At 41.0% G+C, this 26,592-nt stretch overlaps 1 protein-coding gene and 1 pseudogene across 4 annotated transcripts in view; both read left to right on the top strand.

Moving 5' to 3' along the window:
• The window catches only part of CACNB4 (calcium voltage-gated channel auxiliary subunit beta 4), a 265,202-nt gene that overhangs the window by 195,194 nt on the left and 43,416 nt on the right, over window positions 1-26,592 (top strand). For all 4 annotated transcript variants that reach the window (XM_053596364.1, XM_053596365.1, XM_053596366.1 and 1 more), the window contains 2 exons: window positions 19,548-19,667; window positions 22,317-22,439. In XM_053596364.1, the coding sequence (XP_053452339.1) occupies window positions 19,548-19,667; window positions 22,317-22,439 (243 nt within the window). The remainder of the gene's footprint in view (window positions 1-19,547; window positions 19,668-22,316; window positions 22,440-26,592) is intronic.
• Window positions 15,076-16,105, top strand: LOC128589641 (probable glutathione peroxidase 8; annotated as a pseudogene).

Here is a 26,592-nt window from a genome sequence, read left to right as displayed (position 1 = left end):
TCCTTACCAACCCTATTCTTGGGATGTGACTAAATCTTCGAGGCAATTTCTCTTATTCAAAATCAAGTCAATATTAGATTTTTTTTTGGAGACAGAGTTTCACCTTGCTGCCCAGGCTACAGTGCCATGGTGTGTCAGCCTAGCTCACAGCAACCTCAAGCGATCCTCCTCCCTCAGCCTCATGAGTAGCTGAGACTACAGGTGCTCACTACAGTGCCCAGCTAATTTTTTCTATTTTAGTAGGGATGGGGTCTCACTCTTGTTCAGGCTGGTCTGGAACTCCTGAGTTCCAGGATCCTCCGCCCTCGGCCTCCCAGAGTGCTAGGATTACAGGTGTGAAGTACTGTGCCCTGCCTGGGGTTTTGTTAATAAAAATGTGCTGATGTGAGTTTCTTAGTTATGACAAATGCACCTTGATTTTGTAAGATGTTAATAGTGAGGGAAACTGGGAGAAGGGTACTATCTTTGTAACTTTCCTGTAAATCTATACTTATCAAAATGAGTTTATTTTAAAAGATAGCGTATGTTTTTCTGTGCAGTAATTTGGGCTCCTCCCCCCTGTTTCTTTAGCGGATAGTATGTTAAGGATCTGATTAGGAAAACACATTAACATAAAATACAGCTATAGTATGCAGAAAAAAAGAATTGCTGAACCTATAGCTCATCTATATCCCTAATGAAAATACCTGATCATATATTAGCGCCCTTGTTGATGCTGTTTTTCCCTTCCTCTGTTTTCTGTTTATCTTTAAATTATTTACTCATTTACATGTTCCCTCATTCAATAAGCATTTATACAACCAGGTTCTGAGCTTAACCCTGAGGGGAGAAAAAGAGATGAATAAAGCATTGTTTCCACCCTCCAACGGTGCACAAGCCAGTGGGGAATGAAGGCGCACACAGCAATAACTGTTAAATAATGTAAGTGCAGTGGTAACAAATGTACACAGTGGTTTTCATGGAAACTAAGCAAGCCTAAAGGGGGTTATCAGAGAAAAACATCCTGAAGGTGACACACCTCTTCTTTCAGGATGAATAGGCATTGGGACGAAAGTATTGAAGACACATGTCAGGGTAGGAGTCTGCATGATGTATTCAGAGAACAAGGGAGCCCCAAGCTTTTCAGGATAGCGTGTGGGGAGACTGAGCGGGTAGGGAGTGGAGTGAGGTGAAGCTGGACAAACAGACGAGAGCCTGTCCTAGAGCCATCAAAATGCAGAAGGCCTTCTGTTGCAAAATGAGACTGTTTCACTGTTTATGTCCTAAGAAGCTGCAAATGGTAGCTAGTGAAGGATAAAGGCCAGAGAATTTCATTCTTCCATTATTGTCCATCAATTACAATGGCTCAAGCATTTCCTGAAAACATGGCCAACGACGAAGGGGCTGCTCTTGCCATGGAAGGAGTTGGTGGCTTTACAGATAGAGTGACCCTTTTAGTCTCTTACCTCGGCTTGCAGTGGTGGTTTACTTTCAGAGTTTATGTAGGTGTGAGTACACAATAATGATTGCTACCTACGCAATAACGTGTAAGACAATGATCTTCACTTCTGCAGGAGAGTGGAAAATAAATCTTTTGCTTTTATTCATAGGACAACCAATGTCTTCCACTGCTTTCCATTTTTGAAAACTCATGTCGTGAAACATGAGAAGTTCTTATTTAAAGAGGTTGATGAGTTGCTTCTTTTTAAAATGTTCTTACACTTGATCACACTTGAATTGGGGTTAAGAATAAAAATCTGTCTGAGTAATTTTTATTGATGGAGGTTGCCTCAACTTTATGGAGAAAAATGCCAATGTTTAAAATGCGTATCTATTTCAATTCCTGGAGGCTACTGAGTAGGTAGACAGTAGTGTGCGCGCGCGCGCATGTGTGTGTGCATGAACACTTGAACACTCGTGTATAAAGACAGAATGAGGTAACTGCTTATTCAGAGGTAGAAAGAAACCAAGTTAGAGTTTTGACTAAATGCCCTTTTTACTTAAAGGTGATCTGGCTACATCAGGGTTTCCTGTAGGAAGTTGAGTACTTTCTCACCTTTGCGAACAGTTTCATTATGACATTACTTTACAATAAATGACATATTCAGTTCCAGTCAGTTCCTGGCTCTTGAGATCTAGCCCTCCTTGCTTTGGTCTTTCTGGTTGGTTTCTTCAGCTCTTTCCCCCTCTTGGTCATCTTTACCCTGCTGACCCTTCCATCAGCGATGTTTTCTTGAGTTGTGAAGAATAACCACTTGTTAGTTAGAGACCCTGCCCTGATCTAGTGCAACTGATACTTGAAGAAGGACATAAGCTGAACCAGCACCCTCCTCTGTATTGCAAGGCATAAATAAAATAAGTTTGCAAGTATTATGTCATGTTGTCATTTTCTTTAGGTCCCTGAATTAAAGAGAGCAAGATGTCTGTCTAAGACTTGCAAACACTCAGCTTTGACAATCTCCTTCTTAAGTCTACAAATTGTTCTCTGCTACAGAAAAAGTTGGATGTTTAGTCTGAAAGCCAAGTACACATATGGAAAATGTGTTTTAGGTGGAATAAATATGGATTTCACATTATCTATAACATATAAGAGACAAGATAGAAATTGATAATATATTAGCAAATGGAGTGAATGAGTGACAAGCAGCTGGCTAGTGAGAACTCCATTTTGGGGGAAGGCAATGACTATTCCAGGCATCCTGGGCATGGTGGCTGAGCTTTGTTCTTCCTTGTTTTGAAAATTAGTTGCATTTTTTTTAAGTTCATCTGCAGCCCTACACTGCATTTAAGAGTACAGTTTCCTGGCACGCATATGAACCATGCTGTGAGGCTGACAATCAAAATAAGCTGGGCCTTGTTCTCACTTCATTATTTGATTGCAGGCTATGAGTTCTTCTTTTTGGAGAAGTCTGAATTACATTTCAGAATGTTTCATTGACAGATTTTGCAGAGGTTTCAAGTGTAGTTCCTTTCTTCCCACTCTCCCAAGTAATTCTGGAAGCCAAAGAAGTGTACTGTATCCCCTTTAATCTCAGTCATTAAGAAGGCTCTAATGGTTATTGTCTTTGAGTGTGTCATGGTTCACTGATTAACGGGATATATCTGGATTTTTTCCCCTATGTGGTTAGTGGACAAAAATAGGAAGTTGAACAGCATCTCATTTATTATGATAGTAGCCAACAGGGCAACTGGAGTTAGCGTACTTGTAGCTTCTGTCAATTACTCAATTGTCACTCAATAATAGGACAGTTCATTACTCGATTTTGATTGGCTAAAGAGTAATAGTGGCTCCATTTCAGCAGATAAATAGTGAGGATTGGAATCTTTAGTAAAATTAATGACAGCTGGAGGAATTCCCAGCTGCACATGTAACTAGAAGCGCTTAACAGCCCAATTAATCATGAATGGATGGATTCAGTGAAACATAAAATTCAATCTGCTTTTGCAGTGGTGGTTTTGAAAAACTGGAGGCAAGCATTTTTTTTGTTGAATGTTACTCTGAGTGGACAGTAAAATGCTGTACATTTGTAAGAATAATGCAAAGAAATGTTTGCATTTCCCTTCTTCCTTCTCTGCCTCCCTTCCTACAAATATTTATTATATGCCTACCTTATGCCAAGCCCGTAACTACTCACAAAGATTAGGCTGGTCCGAGTGCAGTGGTGTTTACAATGGATTGATCACAACTGGTTACAGATTCTTTTGTTCCTTCTCCACTCCCACTGCTTCACTTGACTAGGAAAAAAAAAATGAAAAGTAATGTTGGAGGAGAAAGATAAACAAGGAACCTGGAGGTTGACGGAGACAATTTAATATGTCATTTTAATAATGTCACTCCCAGTTTTGTTCTTCTTTTTAAAGTACATGAACATTTTCTCATTTTTGTTCTGTCTTAATGTTGGTGAAATAGAGAGTAATGAGACAAAGATTTTAAATTGATTTAGTATGTATTGAGATCCAATCTTAGTAAATACCACCCCCCCAAAAAAATCACAAACTCAGCATTTTTTATTTATTTATTTTTTAGTTATTAAATCATAGCTGTGTACATTAATGCGATCATGGGGCACCATATACTGGTTTTATAGACCGTTTGACACATTTTCATCACACTGGTTAACATAGCCTTCCTGGCATTTTCTTAGTTATTGTGTTAAGACATTTATATTCTACATTTACTAAGTTTCACATGTATCCTTGTAAGATGCACCACAGGTGTAATCCCACCAATCACCCTCCCTCCGCCCACAAACTCATCATTTAAAGGAAGACCCAGGCTGGCCCAATGGCATAATAAACTACTTAATTTCTTATTGAAAAAATTCCAAATGACTAGCAGAAATGTGGCTAACAATCTTTCAAGAGAGGACTGAAAACTTCCTGTGCGGAAAGAAAAACTATTAACAATTATTTTAACCAGATAACAGCACCAAGGGTTCAAAAGAATTCTGTGTAGACTATCTGTATAATGGAGGAAACTTTCATTTATTATACACATTGGGATGCAATTTGAAAATTATGGTGTATTTAAAAAAAATTTCTACTCTCATCTCATGCCATACATTTTTGCAGGTGGCTTATGAGGCTACAAAAAGTTATTAACCAGCCAAAGATCAGGATCAAAAAAATATAAAAATAGAAGACTCAAAAAAATATATAAAAACAGAAGACCTTATACCAAGTAGAAAACAAGTAGAAAGCTAGAACTTAGCCCTACCTCAGCTTCCTGGTGACTGAGGCAAAAACCAAAAGGCTCTTCGTTGTCCATAGAGAAAAAATATTTCAAGACAGATGATGGCTTAATTTTTGTGGTTTATAGCGTAAGGTTCTAATGCTTGGGAGGAGCCCCTTTTTATTTAGTCATGATGGTATAAGTTGAATAGCCTCAGCCTTCCATGTGCTGAGCAGCGTTTTCACTATAGGGGACCTCGCCAGTGTGTCAATGTGAATTCCTGTGTCCGTCATGCACAGACGTTTTTGCTGCAGAGTTCCCATGCTGCATGCCATCAAAAAACGTAGTGGTGATGCCCACTGAGAAGAACAGTGCCAACTCCAGCTGCATATACTTCATGCTCCTAAGAACTGCTCTTCTTTGACAACAATGCATCATGATTTATTTCCTGGTGTAGGGTGTGTGTTCTGCAACTGGGTGTTTCATTGTTCTTTCATATTCAGCATCTTCACTGCTTTTCATGCCAAATGCTGATAGGATCTGTGGCACTCCAGCTTTGTAATGGAGTCATAGAATCTGCTGTGAAACAGGTTCCCTGGAATTTTTTTTTGCAAAACAATCATTATTTGAAATGTGAAAGACTTTTTCTAGTTCTTATTCTCAGTATAAACCCTTGCTCCACCCAGGAAGGCATTTGGCTTGTCCATTTTTATGCCGTTTGATTATAAATAACTTCTGGAACAAGTACTGGACTATATGTCAATACCAATTTCCAAAACTCAGTTCACATTCTTTTAAGAAATGTTGGCAATCTTTTCTAGTAAGAAGGAATTTTTTACTAATTTTAATTTTATGGTATTGTAGTATTGTCTTAGACCTGCACAGCTCACGTTGGTAAAAAAAAAAACCTTTTCATAAAGTATTGAAGTTAACAAGGATGATTTCCTGGACTTGTTCGATAAAGAGCTTAATATATTTTAAAACCTCCCCACCTTTACTACATTTTTGGTTTTATCAGTTTTGATATTTCGGTTTTATCAGTTTCGGTTGAACATCAGAAGATAGACAAATTGCCGATAGACTATTGAAGGATTTAACGCATTCACAAAAATAAAATTGTGAAAAAATACTGAAGTCTTCAAGTCAAAAAGGATTAAATCAACAGATTTTTTTTCACCCTCTTTTATCGCCTTTATCCAACGTCTGATACAGTGCTTAGCACACACTAAGCAGTCGGTAAATTGTGTGTCTCTCTTATATCCATCAACCATTTTCACAGCTTTATTGGAATATTTACCTCTTTCTTTTTCTGCTGTCATTATCCTTTCAATCTCCCAACCAGTCTCTGTGCAGTTTTTCATATTTCCAGACAGATCTTCCTAATGCATCCTTTCAATCTCAAACTCTCATTCATTTATTTAAGTGCAGCATCAGCTGTCTGCTCACAACCATGTGGCTGCATACACCTCCTGGCTTCCTGATTTGCTGTGATCTGCATGTATTCTATGCTACAATTTTATTTCCAGCTACCTCTCAACAGGAACCTCTGAACTTCTCATCCTCCAACACATGAGGCAAGGTACTGCTTTCATGACTTTGTTTACGCTGCCCCCACCTTTGCCTGAAATACCTTGGCTGCATTTTTCTGACCCCAGCAGATCACAGAGGTGCAGCTCAAGCTCTGCCATCTCCATGATTGGTCCCCTCCCTCCTTGGCTTTATTGTCTCAGATGACCTCTGCCTTCTTGGTACTCCAAAGTCAGTAGCCTTCATTTCTTTCCCTCTCCTCCCCTCCCCTCTCCTCTCTTCTCTCCTCTCCTTTCTCTTTTAATAGTATACTTTACCACTGAGCTGCTTGGTTTCCTGAACACATAACTCATTTACTCAACTTGATTGTACACTGTTTAAAGTCAAGGAACACACCTTTTACTTCTTTAGTATCCACAGCTCACACCCCCATGCTGACTAGGAAGCTATGGAAATTCATTGTACTCCACACATTCCTTTATTTTCCTGCCCTTTAGGTGTGCCATTTCTGAGAGCCCTGCTTAATGCTCTCTCACTTTCTCCTTGAGGTCAAAAACAGAAATTAACCTGTCCTTTCCTATTCACCAATTGGATTTGTATTTTTGTTAAAGCACTTCTTATGGTCTCCTTTATAATGTGGCTGTTCATGTAACTGCCTGCCCTATTAGGTTAGGAGCCCTTGTTAGGCAAGGACGAGGTGCCTGCATTTTGTGCTTAGCGCAGGCCTCACACATACTAGTTTTTCAACAAATGTTTGTCAATTCAAATTGTGTTATTGGACATTAGATGACCAAATGACCTAGTGTTGTTAGGGCATGGAGTATGGGCGATACGTGGAGGTCCACTTACCTGCTTTGTCCTCTAACAGTACCCTGGAACCTGGAAACAATTATCGGTTAGGTTCACCTGGTTCACATATATACAGAGGGTACCAAAAAAATGTATACAGGGTTTAAGAAAGAAAAAACTGTATTAAATATGGGATGCTCAAGTCATGTTTGACTTCTGCAGTTACAAGAGATGCTCAACATGACGTGTATTCATCGTTTGTTATTGGTCTCTATTGAGTCTTACAATTTTAATATAATTTTTTCCTTTCTTAAAATGTATGTGCATTTTTAGCACCCTTTGTATTTTTAACAACATCTGAAGAGATTATTTTATTTGAAACTTAATAAAGACAATAACCTGCTAGCCCAACATGGCTAAGTCCGTACCGTGGGGTTAGAACTAAACAATTAAGCACAAGACTGCAAAGATGTTGAGCACTAACTTCTAATCCCATTTCCCTGGGAGCAGACAGTGTCCTCACCCTGGGGGAGATAAGGAAAATACATACCTGGGTCCCTTTCTCTCCAGGGCCCTTCTGCAGCATCGTTCACTGGTCCAGTACTGTTCTAAGTCTCAGGCCACCTCTGTTGAAATGTTCTTTCATTATCCAAGGCCTTTGTATTCAGTAATGGATAATTCTTGGTCTTTGTATCTGCCTTCCCCCTAAACGTTCCATTAGAGTGTGGAGTCCCCAGAGCTGAGTTTCTGGAACTCGTTTCTCTTGTGCACACTACACTGCATAGATGCTCTCCACGCTGGATAGATGCAAGGCCCTCTCTCTCCACTTGGTCTGCTGAGTACCATCTGCAGTTCTCACCTCTTCTGCACTGTGTGCCTCTGGACTTTGTTGTGGGTGCATTTAGTTATATAAATGTCGGTGGTTGTTGTGGGTGCATTTAGTTTTATAAATGTCGGTGGTTGTTGTGGGTGCATTTAGTTTTATAAATGTCGGTGGGAGGTGAAGACTTTCAGGTCGAGCCCAACGAGGAAAAAACTTTCCCACTGAACAAACATCTGCTTCTTGTGTTTTGATATGAACTCTTTCCTTCTATCCTCAGGCCCTTGGCTTCCCCTGGACCATCATCATACCCAACCATAGAGCCATAGAGCCTGTAGGGCTGTGGTTCTCACACATTGTTTTTATTTTTTGTTGTTGTTTGTTTTTTTAGCTGCCAGGTTCTCAAACCTTGTTGATTTATTTCAAATTCAGATATTCGAAGTATACATTTGAATTCTATGTATCTGGTTTATGTATTTCACCTATAACAATGCTGAGTGAGAGTGATAAAGGAAGACTTATTTTTAACAAATTCAACATTGCTTTAAAATGGGAAATATTCATTTCTAAGCATGTATTTTTAAAAAAGCAAAAAGAATGAGAAAATAGAATAAAAAATAAGCTATAGCAAAGTAAAAGCAACAGCTGCCTTGTTTTCTTCATTGAAATGATGCTGGAGGGCATACTCTGACCAGAGAGTTCATATTCAGCTTTAAAAGGGAAAAGAGTGTTTTTGCCTCTGAGAGGCGGCTCTTCGAACCTGTTTAGGATTCTAGAGCAGTGATTTTCAACCGGTGTGCCATGACAGGATCTTAGGTGTGCTGTAAAATTTTTTAAAGATCCATAATTACATTATTTTCAAAAGAAGTTCAAAGCACAGCAAGTATATCCTTTTTCTTACTTTTTTTTTGATCAACATAATTTAAGTGTGCTGCAGAAGTTTGACTATAGGTTCAAGTGTGCCATGAGATTAAAAAGGTTGAAAAGTACTGTTCTAAAGGGTTTTGATGGGTTGGCTTGTTCTGTTGAGTGTTGGCCTTGAATTTTGGGGTGTGGGGTGTTAGCAGAGGATTGCAATGTGCTCTGTGATGGGTGGCTGCCCCTCACCATGGCTGTCTTGACTTGGTGCTGAGGCCCTAAAGAGCGGGGACAGCCCACAGCAGTCCCGGATGATGGAGCAGCTCAGCAGAGAGAGTGGGTCAGGGATATAGGCCTCAAAGGCAGAGCACAGCAGTCTTTGTGTTTTTGTCTGACAAAGAAACCAGGGCTGACTATTTTCTGGCCACTCCCAAAGAAGTGAAGTCTCCTGAATCAACCCAACTCTTTTTTTTTTTTTTTTTTCTTTTTCTGTAGTTTTTGGCCAGGGCTGGGTTTGAACCTGCTATCTCTGGCATATGGGGCCGGCACCCTACTCCGTTGAGCCACAGGTGCTGCCCCACTTTGGATATGTTAATAAGCTAATGATAGGCCCGCAGGGAGGGGAGAGAAAATCCAAAGGTTTGGCAGTCTTAGCCTTAGTAATAATTCACTGTATGTGATTCATTGTCAATTCAATGGGTGCTCCCAAACCAAGTAGTTGAAGACCAAATTCTGGCACTGGGATCTTTAACAACATGGCTCAGGGGAATCTTAGAGATGATCCAAGAGAAGCTCCTGCCTGAAATGCAAGTCTCGGCTTCCCCAGCCCAGGCTGGGTCACTTTGGGCTTGCGGCTTGACTGCTCTGCAAGGCCTCAGAAGAGCTTTGGGGGAAGTCAAAATAATGTGCTGAAGAGAACATAGCCTGTCCAGTAATTGTTAGTTCAATCTAAATGCAGAAATAGAGAGAGAGGGAGGTCCTTTGCTAATGCCCTCAACCTCTGCTTCTCTGCAGGACTTCCTGCTGGGCTTGGTCATTAGCTAATTAGCAAGGCTTTAGAGTTGGGCAGACTTTCCTATCTGCATGACCTTGGGCTTATTCCTTAGTGTCTCCACGCTTCAATGTGCATAGTGGATTCTACCTCTTAAGTTTTTATGGTGACTAATGTAACATCTGTAAGGCGCTGTTTTATTCCAGTCAAAGCTCTGTTTTCTAGTTCTGTAGGCTGGACAAAGAGTAAGTTCCTTTTCTCTAACATAATGAGCTCTAACACAGAGAACACAGAATTAGCAGGCAAGAATCAAAAAAGGCAAGCCTTGCTTTTGTCTCGTCCCACTTCCTACGGGAAGGGTATGGGCTGGAGCCGCTCCAGATGGGGCTGGTCCATTTGGTCCAGCTGGTCCATGCAGATGGAGGGGGTGCGCATTTTGTACTCACCAACAAGACCACGAGGGGCAAAGGAGGAGCAGCAGTGCTGTAGGGAGTAAAGCAGCCTGGAATACATGTCCTGTGATGACATTAAGCTACTTCCTTGAGGAAAACCAGGGGTAGTCATTGCATGCTGGCTAAGCAGCATGTGCCTAGGGGCCCAAGCAGCATGCGCATAAGGGCCCACTACACCTTCAAATACTCCCAACCCGTTCATCATCTTATAATTCCTAATAATTTGATGTGATATATGTGCGTCACTATGTAAGTTTTGAGATAGATTGTGTTATGGTCTATTATTTCACTTCCACAAAACAGTTTAAAAGCATTCTTTTAAATTTACCTTTCTGGGCAGCACCTATGGCTCAGTCGGTAGGGTGCCGGCCCCGTACAGAGGGTGGTGGGTTCAAACCTGGCCCCGGCCAAGCTGCAACAAATAAATAGCCGGGCGTTGGAGCAGGCACCTGTAGTCCCAGTTACTTGGGAGGCTGAGGCAAGATAATTGACTAAGCCCAGGAGTTGGAAGTTGCTGTGAGCAGTGTGACACTACGGCACTCTACCAAGGGTGACAAAGTGAGACTCTCTCTCTACAAACAAAAAATTGACCTTTCTGATTCACTTATGCGAGTTTCAACTTGCTGTTATTGGTGTAACTGGGAGGGCTTCATTTGTTTCTATCCACATAGATTTTATATTTCTTGATTTTTTTGTGTATCTCAGAACTTTTGTAATAACCCACATATCATCTAGTTTTCAATTTAAGATGTACAGCTCACAAATTTAGGAGACTGGTGACCAAATAGAAAAACTCATACTAACGTAGATTTTGCATATCATTTTGCCAAGTTACAATTGGTTTTATTTTTCATTATTCTTTCCAACATAATTTACAGCAACATCTGGAGGCAGGAAGTGTGCAGCCAACTTTGGGTGAAGTCTGGGCAGTGTGGGGATCTCCATTTAAGGTTCTCTCCCACTGCTCTCATGAGATGGATGAGAAGCTGTATCATTCATTCTTTCATTCAGTAAATCATTTTTAGTTCCTGTGAGGTGCAAAACTTTGTGCTGGGAATTCTGAGAACCACAAAAACTGATAGGACATGATCCCTTTCTGAAATAAAGTAGATGCTTTACTCTGGTTTTCACTGCATCTTCAGCCACCGCTGGGAGAAACACTTCTGTTTTTGATGACACCTGGATTTTGTTATCTGTACATAGGCATTACCTTAATGAGAAACTTTAGCCAGTAAAAAAAAAAAAAAAAAATCCAAATAATTTAAAGCTAATTTTTTATCAAATAGTTCCCGAGGCTATAGAAATGACACAGGTGAGTCTCAAGTTCTTTTTCCGACTTTATTCTCTTCTAAGCCAAGCTATGTTATTATTCTTCATCTGACGGAAGGAAAAGTCTTTCTTTCTTTTTTTTTTCCCCAAAGATATAAGTGATTGCCTGGAGCTCCTTTTGGGGGAAACAGATATACTGTTGTCAAGTCTCTAATCTGATTCTCAAGAAGATAGACCACAACAGAAAAGTAGTGTTTTGTAAACCAGTCTTGGGGGACTATGAGAAGGAAACATATCTTCTTCAGTCACTTTTCTAGAAGGGTCATAGATGTCCACATTTTCAAGGAATGATTAGTTGTCTCATCAGTATGCAGCTCTGCTCTTACCAGCAGCGCATTCAGGATTTCCTGGACGATACAGCCATTTCCTTTTTAATGTCTCTGCTAAAACTAGATCAGTGCAGCTTCAGCAGCTGCCCTTGAATAAAGACCTTGGGCTGTGGCAGATGCTGCCACATGTCGCACTGGGATCAGCTAGGTGGAGCTGCTCAGTTACTCACCTGTGTCATGTGCATTGGTCATAAGTGCTCATGAAGTTTTGTCCAGGCAGGGCTGGTTCCCAGTATGGCTGCTCAAAGTCCCAAGATGTTATTCGGTGGCCTATAAATAGTAAAGCTTGGTTGTTGAACGCCACTTTCTCCCTTAGGTGAATCACTTTCCCTTTCCCAGAAAGAAAGTGAGCTCCACAATCTCACCATCCCCACCTGTAGGATAAAGTTCTTGTTGGATACAAAAATGATTTTGGGTTTTTCAACTTTTGTTATTCTTTGGTCTCATGAGAAGGGTTTTGATTTAGTGCTAATTGTGCTTATCGATGTAGCACTTCTTACAAACAGGTACAACATTATGCACTGATTATCTAAAGCAGCTTTTTTGCATCCATATAAAGTAATCTTTGTTTTTGTTCTTCCTCAGATGTATTAGGTTGAACCATATGAATTATAATTGCAAATTACAATTTTTGCAGTTTTGTATGATTCAACCTAATATAAAAGGAATCTACCCTCCTGCTATCATCATTACCGTTGATTTAACTTGCAAATCTACTCATAACCCTTAGCTCAACTTCTTTCTCAGAAGTGCCTACGTGGGCATGGCTGGTACAGATTTCTTTTCCATCTCTATCTAGGCCCTTTTGTCACCTCCCTCCTTTGTACTTCTGGGTTTAATTAAAATTCTTCTGGTGTTATCAATTAAGGGGTCTCTTCAGACTAGCAATTGAAAGAAATCTGTCTTAAATCAGGGAAATTACAGCAATTGCCAAACTAGTCAACCCAACAAGAAGGGCAAGATTGGCCAACTTTTGTAAATTAATATTAAATTAATTGTATAAAGCAGTTATAATAGAATATAATAATTTGTGTTTTACTTATGAGAGAATTTAGATAAAGCCTATGCTACTTTTAATTATGTCTAATATAAAAACATTATAGTTAATGTATATAAAAATATATAATTATAATTTAATTATGAGAAATAATATGTAATTAAGTAGTCTGACCATAATTAAAGGAGTGATCATTTAAGAGGAAAATAAAATTCTCAAGGAACCTTAGAATCACCTACCAATCACTGAAATGCTGAATAAAAATCCTGTTATTAAAGAAGACACTTAAAGAAATCCACAAACCAATACCTTGATAGTCTAGAGGTGTTGCATGAACTCAGAAATTGTAAACATATTTTTGAAAAGCAGCCTGCAGTTCACGTCCCATGAACTCAGATTGGCATTTCTTTACCTACATCCATCATTCTAAATTAGTGATTTAGATTAATCTGGATTAATCTTAACAAAGGTTATAGCATGTTGTGATTTAGATTAATCTATGATTAATCTTAACAAAGTATTGGAAAATGTTGTTTTGTTTTACTGAAGGCAACGAAAATGTTTGAGAGCTTAATGTAGTTTTTGCATCAGACCCTTGTCCCCTATAGGGCTCCCTGTGACAGCTCCATGGAAGGATGCTTCCTGGTCTTTCTGAGCCTCTGAGGTCTTATCCCACTTCCTAGGCTAGATGTGATAACGTCTGTAAGGTGTGACTCACCTACAGTAAGGGCTGAATAAACATCATTCTCTTCCCCTTCCCTTTATGGTCTTTTTGTGAACATGCTCCTTTGCTACCCTGGACTGCTCTTTGAAGTCTAAAAATGAACCTTAGCTAGATTAATGGCTAAGACTCAACTTACTTCAGGACTTCTGTCCAGAAAGACTGGGCTGCTGGGGGTGGTTAAGCAGAGCTTGTTTTATTTTTTCAAGCAATGTTTTTGAAGACCTTCCATTTATAAGACTCTACATGGGGTACGTTTATACATCCCTGAAGTATAATTCAAGAGTTCCTTACTTCACCAACGTGCTGGAAATGTACACATTCTCCAATGCTCTGTATTAAGGCATTGAAAACTATAATTAAAAAAAAAATCTCACATGATGAGGATGAGATAGCTAATAATGAACATCACATCAAGTAAGCATAACCTTGATCAATTAACTAATTCCCTGAGAAGCACTTAAAATCAGGGAACAAGGAATAGGTAGATTCTGACAGGGAGGAGTATGTCTCTCTTTCAGCAGGCTTGAGGGCCTGCCACGCCAGGCACTGCACAGGCTTCTGTACTTGGAGATACAGTCCAGACCCTGCCATGAGGGGGTGTCCTAGCAAAGAGCTCTGGGCATGTTTGGTGAAAGGGGTGAAGGAGAAGAAAGAGTATTGCAAGAAAGAGAGGGGCGGTTTATAAAGATACAGCTTGCCCAAGGGACCACTTTGCCTCAAGGCAGCCCTGTGATTGAGCCGTATTCCCTCATCTACCCTGGGAAATCTGGGAAAGTCACCAATAAAGGGCTGTGTTCCTTCTCTAGTGTGGAAAAGTGCACTGTTGACTCACTGTAAACTCGGTCTCAAATCCATTGGCAGTGATATGTTCCTCTGGACAGTCCACTGTCACTTGGTCTGCTTGATGTAATAAATACCAAGTTTGTACCAAATTTAACATTCACTTGTCTGTTTTAGAAGGGAAAAAAACTAACATTTTGGATTTCTGCTACTCCACAGCCCAGTATGGTGGCCACTGGCTACAGGTCGATGTTTAAATTTAAATTAATTAAATGACAATGAAATTTTAAAATTAAGTTCATTTTAAAGTTCACTTAATTAAGTTCACAAAATTAAGTTTTTTTAATGAAGTTCATTAACTTCATTTTAAAATGAAGTTCTAAAAATTGAATTAAAAAAATTCAGCATATCAGCCTCTTTAGTCACATTTCAAGTACTGAATAACCACAGGTGCCTTGTGGCTACCATATTGGGCAGCATCCCGACAGAATACTTCCATCATTGCAGAGAAGGTTCTATGGGACAGCACTGGTTTAGTGTATATCTGCATTATGCTGGTACACGATGTCATGCATATGTTATCTCATTCATTTCCAAAGTAATCCCGAAGAAGGGTTTTATTCCCATTTTGCAGATGAGGCATGAAGTTTCCGTTGAGCTAGTGGAAACGTTCTAATATTAGATTGTTGTGGTATAAATTGTGTTCTGTAAATTTATTAAAGTCATTGAATTGTATACTTCAAATGTGTGGATTTTATGTATGTAAATTATACCTCAATAAAGCTGTTAAGAAAAAATAACAAGGACTTCCCTCCAGAATCATCCAAAATGGAGCCTCTTACAGTTTACCCATCAAAGTGTTCCGGGCCCAAAGCAAAGGTACTTGCAGTTTTGCTGTCAATGGTTCTATGCACAGTAATGCTGTTTCTTTTACAACTAAAATTCCTAAAGCCTAAAATCAACAGCTTTTATACCTTTGAAGTGAAAGATGCAAAAGGAAGGCCTGTTTCTCTGGAAAAGTTTAAAGGCAAAGTTTCACTAGTTGTAAATGTGGCTAGTGACTGCCAGCTCACAGACAGAAATTACTTAGCACTGAAGGAACTGCACAAAGAGTTTGACCATCGCACTTCAGCGTATTGGCTTTTCCATGCAATCAGTTTGGAGAATCGGAGCCCTGCCCCAGCAAAGAAGTAGAATCTTTTGCAAGAAAAAACTACAGAGTAACATTCCCCATCTTCCACAAGATTAAGATTCTAGGATCTGACGCAGAACCTGCATTTAGATTTCTTGTTGATTCTTCAAAGAAGGAACCAAGGTGGAATTTTTGGAAATATTTGGTCAACCCTGAGGGTCAAGTTGTGAAGTTCTGGAGGCCGGAGGAGCCCATTGAAGCCATCAGGCCTGACATAGCAGCTCTGGTTAGACAAATGATCATAAAAAAGAAGGAGGATCTATGAGAATGCCATTGAGCCATTCTATAGCAATAGAGTAGAAATGTCTGCATGAGGGTGTGATCCTGTTTTAACACCCTACAATCAATTGTGGCAATGAACTATGACTTTTTATGTGTTATCTTGCTGCTCAGCAGTAATGAATGGCCCCAGGAAAGATGTTACCCAAAGAAAAATAAAGAGTAGCCAAAGAATCAAAATGAAATATATGAAAATTTCAGAATACCCAGTGATCAATGTGCTTCAATATCATATTGTTCGATTTGGCATTTTCTAGGATTGTACTTATGGAAAAGCAAACACACTAGACCACTATTTGGATTCAAAACCATGGTGTGTAACTGAAATTTTTAGAGTAATTAACTGAAAATGAATATGTTGATGTAATAAACACAAAATAAATGTGGAAAAACTGTAAAATTTCTAGACATAAATTTGAATCCTTATATTTGTTTTGTGTGTGGTATTGTGTATAGTTTGGAGTTTAAGTACAAGTTCCTAGTGTGTTTCACTACATATGACCAAATAGTCATCTATAAATTATAACATCTGAAAAAAAAAATAACAAGATATAAACCCTAAAACTCTAGAGCAGCCCAAACGTTAATGTTGAAAAGCTGCCAAACCTTTAATTAGTGGGTCAAAGATTAATTGCTGGAAATTTTCTGAATTTCCTCTATGGCAGTAAAAGAAATGGGGTTTCATCTCAAGTCAGAACATATCTCAGGTTTCTCAGGAAACTCTACAAGGTATAGTACTATTATCCCCATTTCTGAGGAAGGAAATTAGGACTTAGAAGTTAAGATAACTTGCCCAAGATCCACAGCCAACAAAAACCAGTGACAGTGTCAAACCCAGTGCTGTCTGGCCTCAAAGCCTGTGGCAACTCTCCTGTCTGCATCATGCGTCCTCTCTGTGAGGAAGAAGCAGCCCCATGATAACTTGAGATCAGTTTCCTTCTTTCAGGAGATAGCAGTTAACTGATTTACCAGTGTTTCCATAAGCATTTTGCATTTTGTACTCAAGAAGATTCATGAAAGATGTAAGGCTGGAATTTGTTTTCAATATTGAACATAGAGGAAAATAAAAGTCTGGGCCATGTGTTAATGGAAAGATCTGCATTTCTGTCTTTGGGTGTTCACTAGTATGCATTGTTTTATGGCTTTAAAAATGACACATGTATATGTAATTGCTGCAAGTCCCTTCGTACATACCTACCTACAGGGTAGAACCTCTATAGTTGACCACCTTCTTGCATTGACCACCTCCTTTAGTTGACCTAATTTTCATAGACTGGACATGCACCATGTGTATGTGTCAGGAGAGTGGATCTAGTTCCTTATGTTGACCACCTCTCTATATTTGCCAGTTTATTACTGTCACTTTGTATGTCTCTTAGAGACTCCAAGATATGACTTGCAATGGTGTTTGCTTAAGAACTTTTAAGGGACTAGCCACTGACATCTTGAACATGGGTCAACGTCAAGTTTTTGATCACTTGACAAATTGGGTAGCTCACTTCTCACCCATTTTATGATGTGGAATTCTGGAAAATTAAAAGCTGATAGGGCTGTGGTCTCCAGCTTTGTCCAGGGCTATAATCTTCGCACCTTCAGTTCCTGCCTGTTAGCATTTAGCATTATTTTCCATTATATATGGCCACTAAATATTTAACTGGACTTCTGGGTGATCTCCTTACAGCCCACCTGGTCTTACCAGGCCTGCTGTGGTCCCCCGCAGTGTCCTCCTGGCCTCCCCCCACCCAGCTCACTTGTTCTTCCCTGGGTGCCCTTGTAAATAACCCAGATCCTTTCTTTTATCTTTCCTTCCCTTCCCTTCTTTTGGGACATGTTCATACTTAGTTTAAACCAGTTGAGATAAAATAAACCAACAAAACAAAACTAAATAAAAACAAGAAACCATGTCAGTACCAAGCCAGCAGAACTTGTCTATGTGCCAAAATTGGGCTCTTGATGTTGGATTCCTGTTGCCCCTAGGACTTTGAGAGACAGCAGTAAGGCTCTTCATATACAGGTAGTCCCCGGGTTACAAATGTACCTCCTCTTTTTCAGAAGTGCAGCATAAAGTACATGGATTTGACCACCCTGCAGCTCTGTCAGCTTTCTAGTGTGTTTCTATGTAGCAAGAAAAATGGTGACATTTCAGAATGGGTTATTTTGCATGTATAAGCAAGCTAAAAAGTGATTAGAATCTCTTAATTCTTTTTGTTTTCATCAGTGTAGAAATGTCAGCACTAGGAAATGGTGATTCATTGTGAGCGCACCATGTACCAGGTTCCGGAGTAAGTATTTGAATGGCAGGTGCAGCTCAGTGTGGGGCTTGGAACTGCTGGCTCTAAGGTTAAACCACCCAAGTTTGAGTCTCAGCTTCCCCACTGCTGAAATGATTCAGTGGGATAAGATGTGCTAAGCATCCAGCCACATACTGGTTGTGATAGCAAGGACTCAATAAATATTAGTTACTCATTCCATTTAATCCCACAAAGTAGGCAATATCCCTCTTTTACAGTCAGGGCGACTGTCCCCCGGTGGTCCAGTAGTTTGCATAAAATTCTCAGAAGTATGTTGCAGAGGCCGATTTTAGAACCCGGGCTTGTCTGGACATTCCAGTAAAACTTCTAACCAGGAGTTTTACTTGCTCTCGGCTTCCAGGAAAGTCTGTGCTGGAATTTTTCTTGATGGGAAAGACCACCCCAGCTAGATGGTATCCTCTATTAAGAGACAAAGCTGCCCTTACAGGCAGCAAATTCATAAATAGACCTTTCTACATTTAGGAAAACTTTCAAAGGGCCAGTTTTGGTAATTAACTATTCCTTAAAGAGTTGGTTTCTTTCTTTTTTTTTTGTAGTGGATAGCAAATTCTCAGCTAAATGGATAGGTCTATGCTTTTCAAAACCCGTGCACGTGTAAGACATGCCCAATATATGAGTCCTGCCAATAGCTCTGCTGTGTAAATGTCATCATCTATGCAAATATCAACTGCCAATGCAAGCTTAAGGAAATTGTAAGGATGCTGTTCCTTTAGCAGCCAGAAGGCAAACCTCCGGGGTGTTTGGGGTTTTGTTTTGGAGGGTGGGATGGGGTGGTGTGGTGATTAACTTTGTAACTACCTACTCTGGTTTTTCTCTCTCCTCACAGCATGAGTACCCAGTGATGTTGGCCACATCAGTCAGGCTGGATCTCAGTGCTGTTCAAATTGCTCTTCTAAGCTTGGGTTTCAACTGAGAATATACCTGTTTTCATCCTCAGGGTTGATTATCTGCTCACTGTTCATCTTGGCCACATCTGGGCTGCTGTGGGACAAAGAAAGTTTTAATAGTGAAAGAGTTCAATAGCGTTGACATTGAAACTGTAAAATCATTTTACCAATGTAGGATATCACTTTGCTGTGTTGAAATCTTAGACAAATAGATGGCCTGGAGTTCAGGATGCAGGCAGGATTTATCTTGAAATAGGCTGCGTATCTCTTTCCTTTAGGTGTATATACAAAAGAGAGGATGGAAGAAAACTTCAGTTTCACCAATGAATATGGGCTTAATATAAAGCTAGCATAAAACAAGGAGAATTAGAGCTGAATATCACATAATTTTCATTGCAGTTTACTTCCTAACACTTAATCTAGTCAAAATATTTTTCTTCACGACATTGCTACTTTCTGAATAACTCAGATGCATAACTATATTCTGCCATCTAAATTTATATCTGCAATAAGGCACAGAGTGTATGCATCAAATTCTGTGCGAACGGAGGGAACTCACCCCAGGATGCCCTTACGGATGTGACAATTTCACACATCACTTCACTTAAACAACTGCGTTTTCCTTTGCAGGGTTCAGCGGATTCCTACACAAGCAGGCCATCTGACTCCGATGTCTCTTTGGAAGAGGACCGGGAAGCGATTCGGCAGGAGAGAGAACAGCAGGCAGCCATCCAGCTTGAGAGAGCAAAGGTAACTTTCTTCTTCCTCCTTAGTTCAAAAGGGGCACGTTATTTGGTAGCTATCAGCTACCCTCCTCCACCTCATATTTTCCTGGAATAATCAATCATTACATGATTACCCTGATAAAACTTTTTTCTTTTTATATGTATATAAAGGTTCTCTGATCCATTTACCTAAGAGAGGTTAATGACATCTTCAGGGGTGCATTTCCTGTGAAACTTCACCCTTTTGTGTGTGTTTTGATGGTTGGTCTCTACTTTAGCAGTGTGCTTGATATCAAGCCTGCTATGCCCAGCATCGTCAGAGAGGCTCCTACGGTACCAGGAGCCCATCTGTTCTAGACCCTCCTTGTCCATTACCTAAGCATTGCTTTTTTTCCTGAGACAAGGTCTTATCTGTTGCCCAGTGCTGGAGTGCAGTGGCATCATCATAGCTCACTGCAACTTCAAATTCCTGAGCTCAAGCAATCCTCCTGCCTTGGCCTCCAAAGTAGCTGGGACTACAGGTGCTTACCACTAAGCAATTTTATTTTTAGAGATGGGATCTTGCTATGTTGCCCAGGCTGGTCTTTGAGCCTCAGCCTCCCTCAGTGCTAGGATCATAGGTGTGACCTGCTATCCCTTAGCCTTTATTACGTAGGCCACATGTGTGCATTGTTCTGTGGACTTCCCTGTTGGTTTCTCTACTCTTCTCTCTTACTTTCAATATCTCACCCCAAGTTCAGTGTGAAGTTCAGAACTTTGAACAACTCTGATAAGTGCAGTAAAGACCAGAAATAAAAGCCATTGCCAGCATAGATCTTCACCTATTCCATGGGGAGAGGCCCTCGTAGCAATCACTGCACCCACAGGAAGCAGCAAGGAACGAATTACACGTTTGGAAGTTAGAGCAAGAAGAGTCACTAGAGATCTCCCATTCTGTATCCTTCCCACTTTTTATTCAGCACAGACCCTTTTTCTCAAATGAAATTTTATGCACAACAGCAAAATATAAGACAAGGTTCAGGGCCAGCCTTTCTTCCTTGCCCTTCATGACAGACTCCTACCTTAGGAGTCTTGGTCTTTCTAACTTTTAGAAGAAGATAAATGGAAGCCCAAATAAATGTTGTCCTTCTCTTTTCTGTTAAGTTTTCTTTTTTAAAATTTCAGATTAATATGAGGGTACAGATGATTAGGTCACACCTCTGTTGAGAGGTGAGAAGAGAATGATGTGGGTAAAGATGGGTCTTCATTTCCTTCAACACCTACATCTGTGCTCTGCTGGAGGAAGGGGGTTTCCTTGCAGTGCCTGTGAAGGGACACCAGTGAGATTCTAACTTGGGTCCTCCAGTCATGTTCCAAGAAATAAGCAATAATAGAGCAAAGCAGCCCAGAATTTCAGAAACCTTGGGTCTAATTTGTGGGTAATTTCTTTTTTAAGGTTTTCTTTCAGAATCTGTTTTGTGGCCATCACGGTCACCGAAGTGTGGGTGTCAGCACCATTAACTTAGGTTGGTGGTTTGCTTAGCTTTACACGGCTGCATCAGCACAAGAGCACTTTGCTGGGGGAGGAATTTGTATCAAATGAGTTCCAGCTTTTGTATTGTTTTGTTTTGTTTTCGAGACAGAGTCTCTCTCTGTTGCCCTGGGTGGAGTGCTGTGGTGTCACAGCTTACAGCAACCTCAAACTCTTGGGCTCAAGTGATTCTCTTGCCTCAGTCTCCCTAGTAGCTGGGACTATAGGTGCCTGACACAATGGCCAGCTAGTTTTTCTATTTTTAGGAAAGACAGGGTCTTGCTCTTGCTCAGGCTGGTCTCCAACTCCTGAGCCCAAGCAGTCTGCCTCCCTCAGCCTCCCAGAGTGCTAGGATTACCTGTGTGAGCCACTGCGCCCAGCCTCAAACCAGCTTTGTTACCTAGGGAGAAGATGATGTGTGAAGAGCTCAGCCCATCAGCATAGATCTGAAGGGCCCTTCTCTTCCAAGAAAGGACAAGGTCTTCTATTGCCTAGTTCCCACAGGTTTTTCAGGTCTGAGGCTATTTCAAAAATACTTATTTTACCCCCTCCCTACTTTTTTAATTAAGACCCAGTACACATTTCCTGAATTGCAAAGTGAAAGGGTATCTATTATCATTTAAAATAAACATAATGAGTCCCCATCCCTACAAAAAAAATTTTTTTTAAGTTAGCAGGTCATAGTGATGGGTTCCTGTAGTCCCAGCAACTTGAGAGGCTGAGGTGGGAGGATCGCTTGAACCTGGAGTTTGAGGTTTCTGTGAGCTGTGATCAGGCCACTGTACTCCAGCCTGGGCAACAGAGCAAGACCAAAATGAAACAAATAAAAATAAACATATATTTTTATGACTAGAGAACAAAGCAGACTTTCTACCTCTCTGCCCATTGTTCCGAGTGCTTGAGAGCACAGTGTTTTATTTGGGATATTGGAAAACACTGCAGGAGATGAAAAATGGTTGGTCTGATAGAAGTGAATAATTTTCAGAGTTGTCTCCATAGATTTCTCTGTATTGCCTGGGAGTGTAAAATTTGTTTGATGTCTGTCTTTGGAAAGTGACTTTTCTTACCACCTGGCACTGTCAGGCATCTTATTGTAGTTTCAATATAAAAAATGCTCCTCTCTCTTTCTCCGTCCTTCACTCTTACTCCATGGTCTGTCCCTAGTCCAAACCTGTAGCCTTTGCTGTGAAGACAAACGTGAGCTACTGTGGGGCCCTGGACGAGGATGTGCCCGTTCCAAGCACAGCCATCTCCTTTGATGCTAAGGACTTTCTACACATTAAAGAGGTAAATGGACGTGCTTTCAAAAAGCTGAAGCTGGGGAATCAGCTCTGAGCCAAACTAATGTGAGAGGAGGCCCGAGGAGCTGCCAGTGCATTGCTCGATTTAATTTGCGTGGCCCCCAAATCCAATTCATTCTCACCAACACTGAAGTCTGCGTTGTCACACGTGTACACCATTGAGTCACGGTCAACCTTTAAAATCATAGGATGGATTTAGGACAGACCTGTGGTCCTCTGGTCAACTTGTAATTCCCTTGTGTGGCTGCAGAGCCACATATCTGTGGATCCAACTCAGGAAGACATGGGTTTGGTCACATGGCACCTACCCAAAAGGGACTATTTAGAAGGGGTGTTGTAATTATAGATGTCTGGGCCGAGGTCCTGTGAACTTTTAGCCTTGGGACTGACATTAGAATGTATAATCATCAAAGGATAGTGTTAAATCTAAGAAAAGGGCAGGGGCAGCACCTGTGGCTCAAAGGAATAGGGCATTGGTCCCATATGCTGGAGGTGGGGGGTTCAAACCCAGCCCCGGGCCAAAACTGCAAAAAAAAAAAGAAAGAAAAGGGCAGAGGACTCTGGGAAACAGAAAGTTTATGAGCAATACAAGGAGAAGGCCCCATATCTCAAAAGGTGGGATAGAGACCCCAGAAACTTTCCTTTACTCAGCCTTGGAGTATTGGAATTCTACTTCACATTGGACACTGTGCTGTGCACTGGGGCATCACACATAGGGATCAGGGAGCCCTGAGTCTGCGACAGAGATGGACAAGCACACAGTTTCTGCACAGGACACCAAGTTCTATTACATAAAAATTGAATAGGTGTTGTGGGAGCCCAAAGAAAGAGGGGGAAGGAACATCTAGCTGGGGAGAATGAAGATAACAAGGCAGGAAAGCTCTACAGAAGTGGCCAAGTCTGAGGAAGCTCAGGGCAGGCCGAGGGTGGCATCACCTGGAAAGAGCCGCCAGAAGCAGTGCAGTGGGCTGGAGAGCAGCCGGGAGGAGTGACACATGGCATGGGCCAGGTCAGGGGGCAGGGGCCACATACAGAAGGATCTCTTGGGCCAGGCAGGAAGCTTGGACTTTATCACCATGCAGTTAGCTGGAGAGGAATTTTAGATAAAGGATGAATGTGACCAGCCTTGTGTCTTAGAATGATAACTCTGATCAGCAGAAGAGTATTGCAGAGGGGTGGGGAGACATGCCTGAGACTGGACATGGCTGTAGCAGAGAAGGAGAGAGGAGCAGCTGGGAGAGAGAATTAAGGGGCAAATAGACAGGACAGAGATTTCACAGTGGTGAGGAGAGTGGGGAAAATGAGAGAGAGAGAAACGCAGGAGGGAGGTCAGTTTTGTTTGGCTTGGTTAAAAGGATAGAGGGTGGTATCGGCTGCCCAAACAGGGAAGGCAGGGAGGGAAGCAAATGTCCTGCAGGGGTGGGCATGGTTATGAATTTGCTTTCAGGTATCCTATGTCTGGGTATCATGAAGATTCTCAAGAGTCCCTCTTACCCACATAACACAGAGGTCAGAGAAGAGGAATTGCAAATGCTCTTTCAAAGTACTTTGAGTTAAGAATGGAAAAAAAAGTACCCAATGTACTCAATACTACTATGAAATCAATATATCACCACCTACACACTCATACAAATGGCAAAATATAACCATTGTCCAGAAAGTAGAAGGGAAGAGAAGAGAGAGGGGAGGGGAGGAGGGATATGGGAGGAGAGAGTTATTTGGGGGGACCTCACCTAATGTGCATGATGCAATGGCACATTTCAAAATTATTAAGAAATGAGTATAATTGTGATGGATGTATTACTTAGTTCAATGTTGCATTTCACATTGTATATTGAACAGTACCCTGAACCCCATAAATGCATCAATGTAAAAAACAAAACAAAACAAAACAAAGTGCTTTGAGTTAAAAAGGAGAATGGGTTTTAGCCAGGGAGAGATAGCATAGGGCCAAAGGAATGTTTTTGAAATTTGGTTCACATTTGTGCTTTGTAGCATGTAAAGATCAAAAGAAATAATGTTTTCTAGGCTGAGATGCTGAACCTGGTAACATCTATTGGAGGGAAAAGGGACATCTAATCAAATGAGGGGCTGGATTAGAGAGGAGGAGATGGTACCTGGAGAACGGGCGCAAGAATTAGGCTAAATCAAGAGAAAAGTTTTAACTTCCTTAAATTTCCCTGTTCTACGCAAGAGTTTTCTGTTGAGGTTGGGCATGCATTGGTGGTCTTCGTTTGCCCTGGTAGGAGGGAAAGGTTGTAAATAGAATCTTAAAGAAAGGAGAGCATAAAAGAGGAATAAATAAAGCGAGACCTGAGAACAGAGATGCCTGAAGAATGGGATCAGTTTAACAGTATCATATAACGTCACTGAGCCCACCTTCACGTACTCCCCAGTCCAACACGAGATGTGCATGGTGAATATATAATCAATTTTGAAAATCTTTCCTTGAAACTCTGCATTCTACAGTCCAGATCAGCAGCAGGGAGGTCATTGGGACCATTGCCTGTTGAACTGTGGCAACAGAGGACAAATGAAATGGGATGAGGAGAGAAGGGAGCTAGGACGTGTATTTACCATGTGGAGACTGTGCTTCCCAGAAGGTCGATACTGACTAGGCAGCAAACTGAGGAAAGTATGACGTCAAAAGAGGTCTTCCTTCAAGATGGGAGCTGCTGTGCATGCTGGTGTTAACCAACGGGGAGGACAGATTGACAGGAAAGGGGAGGTAGGCAAGGGGGCAAAGTTTTTAAGCAGGCAGGAAGACCCCTTCAGAACCCTGGTGGAGGGACAGACCTTTGGTAGAAAGAGGAACCCTTTCCCTGTGACCTGCCCGGGAACGATGGGTGCGGGCACAGGCAACTCAGAGCTTTGGTGGCGATGGGGAACTGAGGCAGCGCCAGCTTGATGGTGGTGGTGTGTGAGGTGAGGATGTCTGCATTTGCCTAGAAGACTAGAGCCCTTGACCTGAAACATGTGCCTTAGCATCTGAATGGTTTAGTTGGTTCTCTCTCACCCTTCCCATCAAAAATGACCAAGCCATGCTCATTAGCAGCTAACATTCAGTGTGTCTCAGGAGAAGCAGCACTTAGAAGGTAAGAGAAGTTCTCACATTACCTCCGTGTATATACTCACTTACACCAACATCTCAACCTGGTCGTACGTGATGGCTTCCCTGCATTCGGCCACTCTCTCAGGTTGTCCTGTTGGCTGCTTTTGATCTACGCATTTGTTGATTCGCAACTTTCTTTTCCGTCTGGCACTTTGGTGTGTGGTACTGAACTGGTAATCCCGGTGTGGATCGGAGGTGCTGTTGTCAGATTTTGAAATATCAGATAAGAAAACATCTTCGAAAGAGAAAGTGCTAATCATTTTAGGGAAATCATAATGAGAAGGATTGGAACAACATTAAGGTGACCTTTCCAGAGAGCTGGCATGAGCTCCTGGAACATCACCAATGAGCATATTCCTGTGATCAGATTGGAGCCTCTTCCCTTGTCCGTCACCTAGAAGGCCATCTATTATGCACCATTTTAAGTACTTGCTCAGTAACAGAACAAGCTTGGATGCAGAGAAAAGCCATGGCCACGCTTGTCACATAAGCCAAATGATGAGTGAATTAAGCTCTTGAATTTACATAGCAACTTTCTCCTCAGTAGCTCAAAGAACTCTCATTCACCTTGAGTCAGATTCTCACTGTTGATTCTTTCACACCCTTTTGCTATTTGCAAAATAGCTTTTGCTATTTCCTAGAACTAAATTAAAACATTGTGGGAAGTCGCATTAACCATTTCAACAAGCCCTTTAGGGTCACTGAGTGGCATTTAACAAATCAGTGTTCCAATGGGCTAGCTTCACTTTAGGAAATAACTTAAGCCCCAGGAAACTGTGACTCATGGTCTATTTTGTCCCCACTGCGGTAAAATCGAAATTCCAGACCTATGCACCAAAGATTCTAAAAGAGTCCTCTTTTCTTTTCTTAGTTCCAAAATAAACAGGCCTGTTACTTTGGGCTTGTTATACTGAAACAAAAAACAGGAAGATGGGGGGAAACTACTACCTAGATTGTTCTAGATTTTATACTAGGTCAATTCACGTTTCTTTTAGTACAATCTTGTACTACATGCCATGAATGCCTG

This window comes from Nycticebus coucang, chromosome 7, assembly GCF_027406575.1.
Source record: "Nycticebus coucang isolate mNycCou1 chromosome 7, mNycCou1.pri, whole genome shotgun sequence".
Taxonomy (NCBI): domain Eukaryota; kingdom Metazoa; phylum Chordata; class Mammalia; order Primates; family Lorisidae; genus Nycticebus; species Nycticebus coucang.
This window is presented reverse-complemented; position numbering and strand designations above follow the sequence as displayed.